Source organism: Telmatherina bonti (genome assembly GCF_933228915.1).
Source record: "Telmatherina bonti genome assembly, chromosome: 19".
Lineage (NCBI taxonomy): Eukaryota > Metazoa > Chordata > Actinopteri > Atheriniformes > Telmatherinidae > Telmatherina > Telmatherina bonti.
The window spans coordinates 10,561,024-10,578,674 of NC_136617.1; the positions used below are offsets into that span (position 1 = coordinate 10,561,024).

Below are 17,651 nucleotides of genomic sequence, written 5' to 3' on the forward strand. Positions count from 1 at the left end.
ACTGGTCTGAAACATGGAGGGCAGCTAGCTCACGTTAGCTCCTCAGGTGATTGTTGCAGCTGAAAGGTTTTTTTTTATCCGGCTGTGGAGAAGAAGACCGGAGCTGCTGGGACAGGATGGTGAGACAGGAGGAGGAGGAGGAGGAGGAGGAGGAAGAAGAGTTATAGCGATGCTGCAATGATAAAAATGGATTGGGAGCACCTGATTTAAACAAGTGGCTTTAAAATAATCTGTTTCAGATGGGAAGGTTATGTTTCTGCAGCATTATCAAATCATAAGATCATTTTATTTTACCTTCCTATTCCTGTACACTTTTATGTTGCAGTGATTTATTCATTTTATACAAATATTCTGTTTAAAGAAAAGCTGATGGACTTTGCGGAGAGCGGTTCTGGTGCGTTTGTCGACAATCCGCAAAAAATACAAAGCTTCACGTTTGAAGATGTAAAATGTGCACCACAGAAACCAGAAACCCCAGTTTAATACCACGGTTTCAACCCCAGTTTGGGGTTAAATTTAACTGTGTAATGCAAAGAAAGGAAAAATTGTTTATCAAATAACATTTCCTCTCCTGCAACCCTGCAATCAGCTGCCATGCACTTTGGTTTGTATTCATTTGTCAACTTTAGTTAAATGATTCTTCTTGTTGTTAATTTGAACCCAGTCTGCAGCTGTTTTATTCTAAGATGTTGTTAGAAGGTGATTAATAGCTGAATATTTGGGTTTCTTACTTGAAGATTTCCTCAGTCCTTCAGGTGGTGATTTATGGACCTTTTCCACTACAAATGTTTTGGGTTTTTTTGTTTTTTTTTTGTTTGCATGAAAATACTTTGAGAACAGGAAATAAATAAAATGATTTTTTTTTCTGTTTTGAGGTAGCTTGGTATATTCTGCACTGAACAGTATGACAGCAGAGCATCCATTGTTTGTAAGACTGAAATGTTGTGATGCTCTGCTGATAAATGGTCTGAATGATGTTGTAAACTTGAAGCTTAAGGCAGTGAAGCCTTCTGGGCATCTAATTTTGACATCAGTCAGCGCTGATGTCATGCACTGAGTGAAACATGGACTCTGCATCGTGACTGTGAAGAATGATGTTTGCCACGATCAAAGACGGGTGTTTTTCTTCATGCAGAGAAAGTCACGCTTCGCTCTGTTCGACTTGAAGGCTCGTCTGTCTCCCCTGCAGCCATGGAGACCGACGGAGAGCAGAACCAGCAGGGGGCCTCGACCAATGGGAGCGCTGCGTCTGGGACCAGCTCCCGTCCATCGCCGATGAATTCCATGTCTCTGTACGAAAGGCAAGCAGTGCAGGTAGGTCTAAGAGACTATATGTACGCCGGAAACCACGAGGGACGATTTTAATGTTTGAGCTCAAAACGATCCAGTTTTTTTCTGGCCCGCTTGCTGCTACATCCTCAACCGGCTGTTTTAAAGGTTAAGACCTGACTTTTGAGTTGCATTAGGTCATTAAATCTCTTTACAACACGATCTGTCCCATGTTTTAGTACAACTGTCCATCCTGAGGTGGTCCTCCTTTATTTGGTGATGCTTAAATATGCATGTATTCTGTGTTCTAGGACAGGGCTTCCATGTGTCCCTGCTCCAACACAGCTGACTCAAATTGAGTCTTTGTGCAGAACCTGATTGGCTGTTAGATCCATTTAATTTCTGTGTGTTGCAGCAGGAATACACGGAAAACCTGCTGGTTTGTGGCCCTCGTAGGACAGAAAACTGGATTGTTCTAGAACATAACTGACATCCAGTTTATGAAATAACTCGCATGGTAAACAAACGTGATGAAGTTTGTTTGTTTGTTTCGCTCGTGGTCCAACACATCTGAAGATCTGGTGAACTGGTGCAACAGCCGAAGCTTTGCTCTGTTGTCTAAATCAGGGGACAACTTTGCTTTCAGTTTGGACTGGGATTGAAAGTACAGATTTCCTTCGTGGCTTTTTTTTAGTTCCTCTGCAGCAGAGATGAGTTGCTTGTCTTGTCTGCAACTACGTTGGAAAATTCCTGCATTATTTTCACACTGAATGACAATCAGGTGATAAAGTAATCATAAACCGTTGGTTTTCTTTACTCATAGAGCTGTGCTTGACAGGTGCTGAATAGACTCCTCAGACTTAGAACGAAAGCCAACAAGTTGAACCAGCTTCCACCTGAAAGCACACCCAGCGTTGTTGTCTTTGTGTTGTTATGTTTTTCCAATAGAAACGGCTTCAGTTTGAACTTCTTACCTCCTCCTGCCTGTAGCGTGTGTGTCTTTAAAAAGTAAAAAAAAAAAAAAACCTGCAATCTGTCGTGTCTCACTTTCCTCATTCTTTGCCTGAAACTGTGCATCTCTTTCACGCCGGCGAGGACGGCCTGGCGGCGAGGGACGTAAATTGATCTCGCCAGTTGTTATGGTTGGGCGGAAAGTGGGCTGCGTGTCTGGGGGGACTTGAAAGCATATGTACAGGTCTAGACTCTAAAAGAGGCTCCAGGGAGCGGTGGGGCTGTTCGCTCATTTCAGATTTATGTCATAAAAGGCTCACAGTGGGTCTTTGAGAAAGCAACGGTCAACAAGACCTGAATGAAGGTCAGCTGCACCGGATTCTTACTGATGCTGAAACTGTTCATTTTTAAGCATCATGGATTCGATTGATTTTAATTGATGTTTTAATTCCCAAATTCTGCGTTTGGCTGCAGACTGGTTGCATACGTGAAGGGGTGAGGGTTGGGGGGGGGGATTCGGATTTATCTGTCTTGACAGTGATTCATGAGTAAGCTGATGGACAGAAAGTGATGAAGACTGGCTGAATCAGGGAGGTGCAGAATGAGATTGAGTCTTGCAGGTCTGACGGAGGCTGGGTTATATTTTCCCAGGCTTTTGTCACCCTCTCTCCAGCCATCTGTCTTTGTCACCCAGCACTTACTAATCCAACCCGCCGCACTCGCTTTCATCCCTCAACTTATTACAGCGCGAGCCGCGGCTCATGCATCAGGCAGCTGGCAGGAAGTTGCTCACACATCCCGCCTTCCCCTGCCCTCATTTCTCCCAATCTACTCTCTTCTTCTCCCTCTGAAGTCCTCCTGCTTCCCTTTGTCTTTGCTTGTGTTCGTTCTTTCTCTCATCTTTCAGCAGATCCTCATCTTAACACTTTGCATTCTGTTCATTTCTCATTTATTTTGCTCCTGTGCCCCCCTCCCCATCCCGCCCCTCCAGGCCCTGCAGGCGTTGCAGAGACAACCCAATGCAGCCCAGTACTTCCAGCAGCTGATGCTGCAGCAGCAGATCAACAGCGCCCAGCTGCAGAATCTGGCCGCCGTGCAACAAGTAAAGGTGTGTGAACCCTCTTTTTTAAAGTGCGCTGAAGTTGTTTACCAACGGACTGACAAAAATAAAGCCGACTGCAGCCTGCACACATAATTAACTCCGATGAAAACCACGAGGAAAAAAAGCGATGGGTGCAGCGGGGATGGAAACATAGAGCCACGTCTCGCTTTAACCACATGACAGCCTCTGTAAACGCTTTGTTTGGATGTGACTGAAGCCTGTAATGCTTCCTCTGTCATTTTCCCCTCCTCATCCTCCTCTTCTCTCCTTTTGTTTTCCACTTCCAGGCGACGCTGGCTGCCAGTCGTCAGTCCAGCCCCTCCAGCAGCAGCTCTTCTCAGACCACCAGCACCACAGCTGTAGGCTTTGTTATTTAAAAGCTAATAAAACTTTTTGCTCGCAGACAGTTGATTTAAACGTTTTCTCTCAATTCGGCGTCTTTTCAAATGACTAATGATTCTCCTTTAGGCCAGTGTGACGTCTGGGTCTGGTTCTACGGCCAGCAGCCGTCCTCTGGGCGCCTCCACAACATCCACCATCAGCCAGTCGGTGCTGCTGAGTGGGACGGCAGGAGGGCAGGGACAAATGTACCTGAGGGTGAGTTTTATTATACGACCGTTTCCGTGCCAACCGGCACCATCCACTCCGTTTCCGTACGTCTTAGCGCTGTCTTGTTTATCTTGCAGGTCAACCGTTCCCTCAGGGCCCCGATTCCCTCTCAGCTCATCTTCATGCCGGGCAGCACGGCAACAGCTGCTGTGGCGACCGTCGCCCAGCAGCCACAGACTCAGCAGCAACAGGAAGTGACTCCTGCTTCCTCCTCCAGCAGCCAATCAGACAACGAGCAGGTTTGTTTTGCAAATGTGTCGCCGTTTGAACAAGAGGGAATGGATCGCCGTTTTCATGCAAATGTGGCCGGTGTCCTTGTTGCTAGGCACAGAATCTGGCCATGCGGGGCGTGTCAGGCCCCAAAGGTGTGGGGGTGAAAACGGAAGCCCAAGAGAGGAATGATTCAGGTAGGAAAGAAAGAAAACGGCCTTTAAGGTGTAAACAAGCCACTTGAGTGTTGTCAGCTTTGGATTATTAGTAGTTAGTTGTGGAAAAAAAATAAATAAAAAAATAAACGTTCTTATTTTTTCTTTGTCCAGCTGCCTTCTCCCTGGTCCAGCCCTCCCACCAGTCAAACCCCCAATCCCCAACTAAACCAGCCACCCAGCCAACTCACATCAAAATCCCCTCTTACCCCCAGCCAACGAACCTCAAAGCCCACCCCTCCTCTTCCTCTGGCGCTTCATCTTCCTCTTCATCGTCCACCTCTTCCATCCCTCTGTCCCAGCTCTTGCTTCACGGAACCCGAACCCTGACCACAGGAAGCACCGCTCCGACAGCAGCACACGCCCTGGTCCTAACGTCCAACGCGGCTTCGCAGCCTCACGGGTACCCGGTTGGCACGGCGACCATCAAACCAGGAGTTAACGCTCAGACTTTAGTGGTGCAGCCTCTACAGAAGACGTCGCTCGGGGCCGAGAAATCGTCCCACGGGAACGGACCCATCCCCATCCAGCCGAAAACGTTGCAGGGGCTCCGCCTGCCGCTCCAGCTGCCTTCCAGGAATCCTCCCCCCATCCTGCCGGCGCCCCCGCCCGCCAGCAGCTCCGGCCAGCCTTCTCAGCCTCCGCACATCCCGGTTCAAATAGTGGGCGCCAGGCAGAGCACGCTGGGGAGCGCCCAGGCTCTGGCCCTCGCCCGCGGCAGCTGCAACCACGAGGGAGCAGCCGTCCTCAGCAGCTCATCCAGCCTGCTCACCATGGTGGCGTCTATTGCTTCCAGGGAGGGCGGGGTCGTGGGCCGAGGGGTGGGGCTGAAGACGCTTCAGTCTCCCCAGGAGGCTCCTCCGTTGGCTCAGGTGTCTCAAGTGCACCCACAGGCCAATCAAAGCTCTGGACAGAGTCAGAACGGACCTCTGGCTCCGGGCCCCGCCTCCTCTCAGGCCCACACCGTTTCCTCCCCTCCGTCCATGCTGTCACGCTCCTCCCTTTCCCTCCCCCTGGTTACCGAGGAGCAGAGATCAGCGGCAGGCGGCGTCACCACCAATGGAGACTCGTCGGGAGATCAAACAGCGCAGGTCAGCTGATCATCAATCACCAAAATACGCCGTTTAACCTCTTATTGCCGACGCTTTTTCACCGCTTGTCCCAAATGACACGTCCAGAATAAACTAAGTCCATCTCTACGCCGCTTGGCGCTGCATGGATTTAAAAACAAGCTGAAACTTGAGATAAATATTGCTCCATATCGCTGCAATAACATGCCTGTGGTCTCCGATTTGTCAATAGATATTTTTATTCTTATTTTACATTTCCTTTAGCAAACTAAACATAATTAAACTCCTTGGAATCTGAAGATGAATCAATTTTATTACCATGGCAACTTGTCAATACATGCTTAAAGCCCCACCAAGCGGAACTCGCCACTTTTACTGATCCACCTGGACATCTAATTTATGTATAACTAGGTAAATTGTGAATAATTATAGCAAATATAAACTAAATATGAGTCGCTAACATTACCGACAAGTCACACTGTTACTTTTAATTGTGTAATTTTTCAATGCCTTCCGAATGGCGGCGTTTCTGCTCTGGAGAGTTTTAGAAGTGATGGTCAGGCTGTGGTAAGTCCCGTTCGATCGGTAGTGATGGATTTCTTTAGGTACGTTGCCAGCGTATACTACGAAAAAGTACTACAATCCTACTTCGCTGAAGCCACAATAGTGTACCCAACGTCCAGCCAGTCATATACTGGGATGTCATCGGTGATCGCAGGGCCCCCAGCAGATCCGGCCCCTACACTGGTCTTCGAGGGCTACAGTCTTGCATGTCTTGGGAGTTTCCCTGCTCCAACACACCTGATTCCAACCAATGGCTACTTAGCAGCCTTTTGCAGTCTGCTTAGTGAGTCTGATTTGTGTCAGGTGTGTTCAGGACTTCAGGACTACAGCATTCGAGGACCCGAGTTGCTCATCGCTGAGTGATGTCATTGAGATCTCCTTAGTCTTTGTGGAGACTATCAGGACCGTCACCATCAATTTCAAAGACATGGTTTATGATTTTGAACTCGATGAAATGGACCTCATTCGCGTGATGATGAAACTAGTGGACAGTGCTGTTGTCCTGGTTTTTCTACGTCCCCATCCAATCGCTTTGGGCTTTAATTGTGCTGAGTTTGGATGCCAGTGCTTTCAGCGGAGTTTCCCTCCACGGTGTTGGTTTGCCACGTGGTGCAAAGATCTTCTGTACTGCACGTATCTCATGCTGCCACGTATCTCTTTTCCTTGAAGAAGTGAGTAATCCCTGTTAATCTCTGAATTTCTTTGAAACTCCAGGGGAAGCAGATGGCCAGCTCTCTGAAAAGAAAGTCTGACTGCAATCCAGTGAATGATGAAAATGGCCCGTCTCCGCCGCGACTCCAGCCGGTCAGAGACCACGCCTCAGCATCGCCAGCCAATCCCACGGGAGCAGGTGACGACACGGAAATGGTTCTGTCGGTCATCCAAATCAATCAATCAATCAAAACTCAGAGCACTTACATAAACATTAATGTATCCAAAGTGCTGTACAGGTTAATAAAATAAATCAACATTAAAAGCTTGAATAAAAACAGGTAAATAGATAATATATGACCAAAAAGGGAGGCTTTGTAGTCCTGCTCTCCGGAGTTAAAAGCCAATTTGAAACGGTGAGTTTTTAAAAGAGACTAAAAACCACTTAAAGTCGTAGCAGACCTCTCAGAAAGATTCAGGTGGAACGTGGGTGTTTAAAACAGGCTAAATCCCGTCTCTCTCTCTCCAGGCTCTGGTTCTCCTCCTGCAGCTGCTTCTTCTCCTGCTCCAGAGCTGTCCGTGTCCCGTGGGGCCTACAATCAGGGGGAGAGAGCTCCTCCGCCTCAAGCTGTGGTCAAACCACAAGTTCTCACACACCTCATTGAGGGCTTCGTCATCCAGGAAGGGGCGGAGCCTTTCCCGGTGTGTAATTAGAGTATTTCTGTTTAAATATCGCCTTCAGTGTACACAGTACTGGTTCCTGAGGTTTGTGTCTGCTTTATGTTTGACAGATGTGTGGAACAGTAAAAGACTCGGCCGGTGAGGATTTGACCAACGACAGTCCGGACACTAACCAGTCGGAAATTGTTACCACGGCAACAGGTACACCCCACAGTGCTCTGTAAAGCTGTGTAGACTTCCATGCAATATGTATATATGACAATATGAGAAAACCTTTACAAAGCAAACTAGTTTGTTGCAAAAAGTCATATAAATTTTTAATTTGTTTTAAAAAAAAAAAAAAGTTTGAGGTGATAAAATTTTTTATTTATTTTTTATTTGTTTTTAGTTTTTGTGATTTCACTCTTAATGGCACTCTCCTCCTCCTTGATTCCCACGGCAACGAGTGATGGGAGTTTTTTTTTTTTTAATTTTTTTAAAAATTTTTAATATTAATGTCATTTTATTAGTTTTTAAACAATGTTGCCTTAAAAGCAAACAAAGTGAAGAGGTACACAACACAAACACACACACACACACACCTGGGACCTCATCTGTCAAGGTCTGATTTGCATTTAACATAAAGATGTTGAGTAACTTGGATAAGTGTGTCGACTGATGCTCTTCCAGAGAAAACCAGAAGTTTCAGCCATTGTTCATAAATTCTCCACTTTTAGAGTAAATCACATTTTTTTCTTGATGTATTTGTCCCATAACCTCCTCCATCCCCTGACCGTATGCCGGAGGATGTGAGTCCTTCCATTTACATAAAACTAGCCTCCAGGCAAACAGTGAAGAAAAAGCGATCATGTTTAACTGATGATGTCTGCTGGGACGAGTGTGAGGAGAGGCGACCTCACATAAAGCAGTCAGAGGGCAGAGAAGCATCCTTTTCAATAAGCACATCAGCCGGATGTCCTGCTCGGAGGAGGACCGTACGATTGCAGCGGTTCAAGCAGCATTTAAACCCACAGCAGTCCTACAGTCTGTGTGAAGACCAGGTTGATTTCATACGTCGAGCCTGAAGCCGCTGACTCTCTGAGTTTCTGCTCCTTTCCAGGCATCAAACAGTAAACAACTGCTGGTTGTTCTGTTACATTTCATTCTTCCATGTTTCGTCTAACATTTCATGTTTTTAGTGTAACTCCTTCTGTTCTGACAAACAGATGAAAACACTTTCCTCTTCATGTTATTGCATCTATCCAGCGCAATACGCTGCAAACCAAACTACTCATTAACACTTCTCACAGGCCAAATTCAGCTGATTAAAACCTCCATTAGCGTAGTTTTCACAGATGCACGCATCAAATTCAAAGCTTTGCTTCTGGCTTACAAAACAAAAACTCAAACGGCTCCCGTCTACCTTCACTCCCCCTGGACAGCTACTCTCCACCAGTGAAAGACGCTTCGTGTTACCACCACTACGTGGGACTAAACCACTAGCTAGACTCTTCTTCCTCTGTTGTGCAGCGATGGTGGAACAACCTCCTAAACTCTGTCCCTGTCTACTTTTAAGAGCAAGCTGAAGGCTCAGCTCTTCAAGGAGCACTTCAACACCTAGTTTAGCTATATTTGTTGGAAAGTTGGAGAACTTAGCCCAGTTCTTTGCAACAAACATTATGGAATTAATTCTTTGTACTATAACATAGGTAATATTATGGTGTGGGAAGGGAGTGAACAAAACAAAAACCCGTAGCTCTTCATGTAAGGACCTGCGGCCAACTGGACAGTCCACTAGCACCTTTCTATAATGTCCTCTACTGTTGGATTTCATGCTTGTGTTGTTCTCACTCATATGTAAGTCGCTTTGGATAAAAGCATCTGCTAAATGTCTATAGAATAGAATAGAATAGAATAGAATAGCCGAACTGTATATAACTTGTGTTTCCAAATTAATGAACTTAAAGGAAAGAAAGCGGCTTTAAAATATATTTATTGTCGGTCTGTGTTTGGTCTCAACCATCCCAACGATTGCGAGCATTTTTTAATAAGCGGCATAACAAAACAAGAAAAAAACTGATTAGCTAAAAGGTGAGGACATGAGTTTTTTTTCCCCCAGATTTGCAGTCCCAGCTAAATGTTTGCAGTTAACTTGCCAGATATAATTACCGTCTCACCAACCCGAACCAGAGGATTTTATCACCCATGACTGACCCTTGTCTGTTCGAGCCGGGTCACAAGAGCGCAGAGAGGTTTTAATTGCAGCCTCCAAGCTGGGAATTTCCCACCTCAGAGTGTGGCTGCGAGGCGGGATGGCAACTTAATAAAGCATCATACAAGCCTCGTTTTCTCCAGATGGTCTGGAAATGAAGGAGTGCTTTGTTTATGTTGAAACAACCGTGGAAATCCTTCATTCACCATCTTTTATCTTCTCTAAACTCTCTTTTCAGTGCTGAAGTGTGAGTACTGCAAAAACTTTGCTCCTGCCAGCCAGTTCAGAGGCACCAAAAGGTTCTGCTCCATGTCTTGTGCCAAGAGGTACTTCAGAACGCATGAAATACATGACATACAGCGGAGGCCATCGCAGAATGCAGCTGCTGTTCTCCAAACGGATCGTTGTTAGAATTCTATTTCTGCAGCTGGAGCGACACTGAAGTCTTAAAAAATGTTTAAAAAAGAAAAGCTGCTTTTTTAAACTTTTTTTTTTTTTTTTTTTAAACAAATGTCAAAAATAACTTCAAAATTGAGACTAATTTAATGTAAATCTGAACTTCATCATTTGAAACCCAATCTTTTTAGAAATGGTAAAGAGGACGATCGCAGCAGCTAAACGCCGCTCTGAGAGCCGCGGCGGTGGTCATGCTGTGGTGGCTTCAGCTGTATACTTTGCAGCATCCATGTTGTCTTTGCTTGTGATTTGTCTTTTTGTTTTGGAGAAGTCTGAACGCACCGCTTCATCTGTTTCGCCACACAGAAACGGCCTCCTGTTTGTCGATTGTGCAGAACATTCCAGAAAGTTTTTTTTTCTCTGTTGAATTTGCTCCATATTGGTCTAAACTGAACCTATCATGCGTTTTATATGTAAACAATGCATTCTTTGCATTGTTTAGTTCAGTATATGTTGTTGTTTTTTTTTCTTTTTCTTTGCTTCTGCTTTGCATTTGTCCCTTTGCCCACCTCATGCGTATAGCTTGTATACCATGTACGGTGCAAAGAGACAAAAAACTGTGTTGCTCATCCTGGCTTCAGTACCGTATATGTCACTCTTTGTCTACGATACAGTATGTATTGGTTCCCCAGGTACAACGTCAGCTTCAGGCAGCACTTCTCCGTGCGACAGGGTCACAGCCAGCGTCAGGATCAACATCACGCTGCAGATCAGGATCAGGGCCACGGCCACTTCTCCAACTCGGACGAGGAGGGAGGGATTGGCAGGAGGAGGGTTCCCCGCAGGACTAGCTCCGCAATCGCTAGTGCAAAGATAGCAGGGAGACCCATACCTGTCAAGGTGAGGCGGGACTTCATTTTAGAGGTTTTTTTTTTTTTTTTTTTGGTTTTTTTTACAAGGGTCTTTACCTTTTTAAAAAAAAAAAAAAAAAATTAATTATGTAGTTGTCCTTTTGGATTCTGATCACTTCATAATGAAAGCTTCATTAATGTTTTATTTGCTCCAAAATGCAGCCAATAGTTAAAATCTTCAAGGATTTTAATTACCCAGAAATAGTTTTTGTTCATATTTAAGGTGGAAGCAACTGGGCATGTGTGAAATAACCACGTAGCCAATCACATGGCAACAACTATGCATTTAGTCATGCAGATATGGTGAAAACAACTTGCTGAAGTTCAAACTGAGCCTCAGAAGGAGGAAGTGACCTTGGACGTGGCGTTGATGTTGGCCTGATTATTTCAGGAAGTGCTGATCTTTTTGGATTTTCATGGTCTGAAAAAGAGAAAATATCCAGTGAGCAGTTGATTGAAAATGTCTTGCTGATGTCAGAGGTCAGAGGAGAATGGGCAGACTGGTTGGAGATGATAGAAAGGGAACAAGAACTCAAAGCAGTACTAGTTTCAACCACCGAATGCAGAAGAGCATCTCTGAACATGCAACACACGACTAAGGCTAAAGTGCACAGTGAAACGGGACGAGTCTCCATGTTAGCTCCACATTTAGATGGAAGGATCACAATTGAACATGAAAGTGTGGATTCATCCATCTGTTTTCTGCCACTTATCTGGGATCAGGTCACATCAGCCTAAACCTGGAAGCCCAGACTTCCCTCTCCCCAGCCACATTTACCAGCTCATCAGGGGGGACTCCAAGGCGTTCCCAGGCCATCTGAGAGATATAATCCCTCCAGCGTGTCCTGGGTCTTCCCCGGGGTCTCCTCCCAGAGGGACGTGCCTGGAACACCTCACCAGGGAGGCCCAGGAGGCATCCTGACCAGATGCCCGAGCCACCTCATCTGTTTCCTCTCGATGCGGAGGAGCAGCGGCTCTACTCTGAGCCCCTCCCGGATGACCGAGCTCCTCACCCTATATCTAAGAGAGAGCCCGGTCACCCTGCGGAGGAAACCCATTTCAGCCGCCTGTATACGAGATCTCTTTCTTTAGGTCATGACCCACAGCTCATGACCATAGGTGAGGGTAGGAACGTAGATCGACTGGTAAATCGACAGACCGACGCAGAGCCCGCATTACTGCAGATGCCGCACCGATCTGTCTGTTGATCTCACGCTCCATCCTTCCCTCACTCGTGAACAAGACCCCGAGATATTTAAACTCCTCCACCCTGCCTTCAATCAGTGGCAAAGGCTGCTGTTGGGGTTATGGTGTAGAGGACATTTTCTTGCCCCACTTTGTGCCCCTCAGCACCAAACGAACATTGTTTAAATGCCAGAGCCTTCATCAGTATCGCCGCTGACCATGTCTACCCCTTTATGACCACCGTGTTCCATCATCTGATGGAGACTTCCAGCAGAATCCTGCACCATGTCGCAAAGCTCAAATCATCCCCAACTGGTTCCATCGTTATGACGATGAGTTCACTGCGCTCTAATGGCCTCCACAGTCGCCACATCTCCATCCATTAGAACACCTCTGGGATGTGGTGGAGCAGGAGCAGATCTTGTGACGCTGTCATGCCCACACAGAGAAAAATCTGAGGAATGTTTCCAACGCTTTGCATGATTTCTGGTGCAAAAAATTTCAACGTTTCTGGAGGTGACTTGTGTTCAAATCCAGTACTAGCACAGTGTGCGTAATAAATTATGTTACACTGGATGAGATGGACATTTTTGCATCACAGAATTTGCAGGTTTATTACAAATTGACCGGAAGATTTCACATGAATTAAACTTAAGCGGATTATTTCTTTTGTATCATCCAAACGAGAAAAATCCAGTTTTCCATCGGAGGGATGGATGGATATACCTCACCATTTCCCTCTTTGTAAATGTCTGAAAAGGAGTAATCAGATGTTTAAATTTGCAGTTTCTTTCCCCTTCCTGTCGTTTTTAACCTGACAGATGTTTTAACTTATCTGTTCATTTGTTCTCTAATTCTACCTCTGATGCTTGATAAAGTTACCTTTACATGCTGTATCTTTTAAAATTCCCTTTCCATCTTGAACGACCTTCTGAGAAGTTTCTCTACAGATCTGCTCATCAGACTCGCTTGTTAATAATAATAAACTTTCCAAAAAGAAAGGTGACTAGTCCGCAGAAGTTTTTCACACAAAACTGGGAAAATAAGATCAGATTTTGTGTATGATTATCATGTTGTGGCAAGAAAAGAACAAACACCGAGTGTTTATACTGTATTACGTGTGCTTGCTTGCCTTTTTTTTTAATGTCTTTTACAATAACAAAAGGTAAAGGGGGCCAAGCCCAAACCAGCAACAACCACAGACTGTAAAAATGTGGACACACCTCTGCACACACACGGCGTGTCATTTAGAGTGAAAATGTGTTTTTACTGTGGAGTTGTAGTTAAAGGGGGGTTTTAGTGCCATCTAGTGGAGGCCATGAAAACATCTCCTTTGTGCAAGCAAGCCAATAAATCATCGATTACCTCTGTGATGGCAGCTCAGCTGTCTTCGGGATGTTTTGCATTTGTTGCACACACACCTTGGCCACTTCTGAAATTCAGATTATGTCATCTTTTCTCACAAAGCATCGACGCAGAAAGTTTTCACAGGAAGAAAAAAAAAAAAGCAACAAATCCAATGTAAACGTGACTGAGCTCCTCTCACTCGCAGTGCCGCTCAGAGTCCAGCCATTCAGACGAGGAGTCCACCGGAGAGGAGGATGAAGACGACCCCATGTCTCTCTCGCCCGCTTCCTCCGCTTCCTGCCACCAGCCTCCCCCGCCTCCGATCCAAACGGAGAGCTCGGCACCCGGCTGCCCGTCTGCTAGCCCCGCTCAGTGGAGCGTGGAGGAAGTGTCGCAGTTTATCTCCTCACTACAAGGTGGGAAAAGCTCTTCTAGTTTTTGGTCATCAATTCAAACTTTTTAACATTTATTATCTTTTTTTTTTTTTGTTGAATAATAATTGTTGCATATTAAAAGGTCTTTTTTGTTTGTACACTAAAAAGTTGCTCCTTATTCTCTCTGTTCCATCTCCTTGTTTCCTCTTTTCCAGTTTTATTTCTTTCAGTTTTGTACTTTATTTTAAATATTGTGTAATTAAAGGGTACAGAATGTAAATGTGCATGCATGCTGTAAGCGGTGCTGCTTATTTACACTGGTCAGCTCCTTGGCAGGTCGCAGACTGTGCATGTATGATAAGTTCAATCATTCCCACCGTCTCTCTTTTTCATCCTTTTATCTTTTTCTGCTTTCCTTCCTTCCCTTCTCAGGCTGCGAGGAGCTGGCTTCACAGTTCCTGTCGCAGGAAATTGACGGACAGGCTCTGCTGCTGCTGAAAGAAGAGCATCTCATGTCCACTATGAACATCAAGCTGGGTCCCGCGCTCAAGATCTGTGCTCACATTAACACTCTGAAAGACTAAAATTCCCAGAAATCCAACCGCTTTCCCCACAAGTCCCAACGTGGTGAGACACCTGCAGGTGAATGTACGAAGAACAATTCCTTTTCACAACAGAGCTATACGATCCAGCCCCCCCCCCCCCCCCCCCCCCCCCCCCCCAGGGCCCCACCAGAATGACGGTTGTTGGTTTGTTCACTCCTGACCTCACCCTGAAAGGTCACATTTGCAAAGGAATATCGCAGTAATTCCAGATTTGAAATGAATGGCCAGCTATATTTTTTAAAAAAGGTACTTTTGCCTCCAAAAGGCAAAAGTTCCTGCTTAAATTTAATACTTGCAGTCCTGAAAAATGCATAAATGAAAGCTTTGAATGTCTTTTCAACGTAGACATTGTTTGTTTTAATTCACATTTCTAAGATTTTCCTTTTTTCATTGTCAGTATCTAAAAGGGCTTCTGCTGTCGTAGACCGAGGCTGTGACATTCTGACACCAAGTTTATTAAGTCTTTATATTCTGAGTTTAATCAAAGAGTCAAACAGCAGTAAAACCTGAGCGTTTAGACAATAACGTCTCCAACAGCAGCAGTATACGATGTAGGCGACATTCGAAGGAAATATTTTGGGTAGATTATCCAAATCTAAATCTTAAATTGGTTCTTAATGATTTTTTTCATTATTTAATTTTATAGAAAGGTGTTTTAATCGCAGCTCTTTGTCTGGTTAAAACTGATTTAACACTAACTTAAAAAAATAGTGCAGCAAAGACACTAAAGTTGAATCAAAATAACCTAAATATCATGTATTTTATCGTTTTGAAATTAGACTTTTCCTTTAGGAAACACTTAGATGTAGATTCCAGATGTTATGTATGTAAAAATGGTTACTTATGAGTTATGACTATTTAATGAGAATAATCATCAATGTGTGTACATGCCCCCCCTTTTTTTGTTTTTTTTGTTTTTAAGAAGAAGAAGAAGAACAAGTGACTTCTCTACAACTAACAGGGTACAGTGAGTTTACAGGGTAATGGCCACTCAAATACCTGACCGGAGTCCAAATAAAACCAGAACCCCTCCAGGTTCTGGGAACGTCTCACATGTCAGGCGAGGCGTGTACAGAAAGCACAACAACAAGGTGCTTCTCCACAACCGTTTCCACTCCATCTTTCTAAGCTTTATACCAGAACCCTCACTGTCGACTGAGCTCTGAAAATCTGTCAGCCTGTTTCCAGCATCACTTCATCCAGATGGTACCAGCAGCTGCTTCTGATCCGTTCAGCTGCATGTGCAGTAGTCGCTGTCATGGGCTTAAATTTACTGATGTTTTGAAAGAAAGAGCTGGTTAAAGCGTCTTTAAGCTGCATTCTTGAGTCTGCTGGGGGGGAGAGAGAAACCACATGTGGACCTATGTTTATGACAGATGTGGGAAAGAAGAATCCTGCCTGAATGTCTGTGTGAATGAGGAGAACCCGAAACTATACTGTAGTCAGTGTAAAATTTGCCTTTCTATTTAATTGCACATTTCTTTGCTGGACTGCCTTGTTTAAGCTTTTCACTGTAGGAGTTTTTCTCATGTTCTCTCTGTGAACCTCGTGGCCTTTCTCACTGGTTTCTACACTAGATTTTAGATTAGGATTGTCTGTTTTTTAAACTACTTTTCATATCATTCCTTCTTTTATATTAGCGCTTACTTTTTTACGATTGTTATTTCAAGCAATGACATCCGTTGCCTTTCCCAAAGTGTGACTGAGTAGTAGCGACCTTGATCAAGGAAACTTGCCATCTTCCTCATAGCTTTGTCACATAGCGTGTTACTACCAACAGTATTTACCTTTCTAGTTAGTTATCTTTGGCTTTATTCTTAGTGACTGTGGCTGTTGCGGTATTTTCTTTTCTTTTTTTCCAAAAAACAAAAAGGATATTCCTTCATATCTGTGTGTTTATATTGCAGTCTCCCTGAGATTTTGGAGCAGTTGTAAAGATGAGGGGGGGATTAAGGACCCTAGCCTCATTGCAAGTTATGTGAGCTTCGAATTCTGATGTGAATTACCAATGAAACATTTCTTTTCATGGCAGATCGCTGTAGTTTCACGTGTGTGATCTCCCTTTACTCAACAAGTAGCACCTTTTTGCCCCAAATAACAGCAAACTTTTATATAAAGAAGTTACTTCAGAATCCAATGCTTGCTTGCAATAATAATAAAAATGAAAAAAAGATAAAGCTGCAAAATCTTGGAGGAGGCAGGTTTGACGTTTGGCAAGAGGAGGTTGACATGATGATGCAAATAAATAATCAAAGAACTGTTTTAAAACTTTGATGATGGCATCTTTATTTTATGTGTTTGTGTAATTTAAGGGATATTTCCCCCTTCACTTTGTGCCTGGATGTTGTTTGCTTGTCAGGTAAGCGGTTGGAGAGAAATGGTGAAGATGTGCAAAAAAAAAAAAAAAAAAAAATTTCAAGACTTGAACCTGCCGTGGCTTTTTCCCCCATCCAGACCTCTGAGAAGGGATTGGGATTGGTCAGACATGTGGAAAGCTGCCGCTTCTGCATTTTTGATTTTGAAATATAAAAAAGTTTTAATTAACTGCTTATCCAGTTTGTCATAAATGAGGAAAATGCATCACATACATGACCTTTAAAGGCCTCACCACACAACCTTTTTCTTGTTCTGCAGCCTCAACGAGTACAAAGTTTGAAGAAGAGATGACAGATGTGCTGCTGGTATCCCTCAAACCTCTGGTGCTCATGGAAGGGAGTGCTTGAGCATGAGGAAAGGATTGAAATAGCAAAAATAATTTGCAGAATAGTCCATGTCCAGGCACTTAAAGGGGTTTAGACTGAAAGGTCTTTCATAAAAATGGGCAAGAATCATTAAAAAAAATTTTTTTTAAAATACACATGCATTTCAGCTTATGCCTTCTTCAGGCTGTACGAAGTTTTTTTTATCACAAAGTAAGACCTTCAGTGCTGACTGGCTGGAAAGTTAAGTGGAGTTTGGAGGGACCAAACCAGTTCCTCAACAAAGAAGAAAAGGTTTAAAAAATGATAAATATTAAGGAAGCATGAGACTTAATTTTATTTCAGCACAAAGCAAATATTTACCATTTTAACTTCTGTTTCCCACAGCGGGGCAAAGCTCTTCACCAGGGGTGTCCAGCTCTGGTCTTTGAGGGCCACATTCCTGCAGGTTTTCCCTGCATCCCTGTTAAAACACACCTATCTCAAATTAATGAGTCATGATGCAGAAGTTTATGAGAGGTTGGAGCTGTTTAGTTTGAGTCTGGTGTGTTGAAGCAGGAATACATGGAAAATCTGTCCTGCAGGACGGCGGCCCTCAAGGACCGGCTTTGGGCACCCCTG

The 17,651-nt window shown here is 44.3% G+C and overlaps 1 protein-coding gene across 1 annotated transcript; it reads left to right on the forward strand.

Annotated features, from left to right (window-relative positions):
* Positions 1–1,191: 1,191 nt before the first annotated feature.
* On the forward strand, positions 1,192–14,310 carry LOC306770182 (polyhomeotic-like protein 1; the record flags this gene model as incomplete). The annotated part of the gene is made up of 14 exons (XM_079259011.1): positions 1,192–1,314; positions 3,212–3,322; positions 3,610–3,681; positions 3,791–3,919; positions 4,009–4,170; positions 4,257–4,338; positions 4,471–5,447; positions 6,705–6,840; positions 7,171–7,343; positions 7,433–7,523; positions 9,752–9,839; positions 10,602–10,809; positions 13,558–13,768; positions 14,159–14,310. The coding sequence occupies 14 exons, from the start codon at positions 1,192–1,194 to the stop codon at positions 14,308–14,310; spliced, it is 2,715 nt and encodes a 904-aa protein (XP_079115137.1).
* Positions 14,311–17,651: the final 3,341 nt, after the last annotated feature.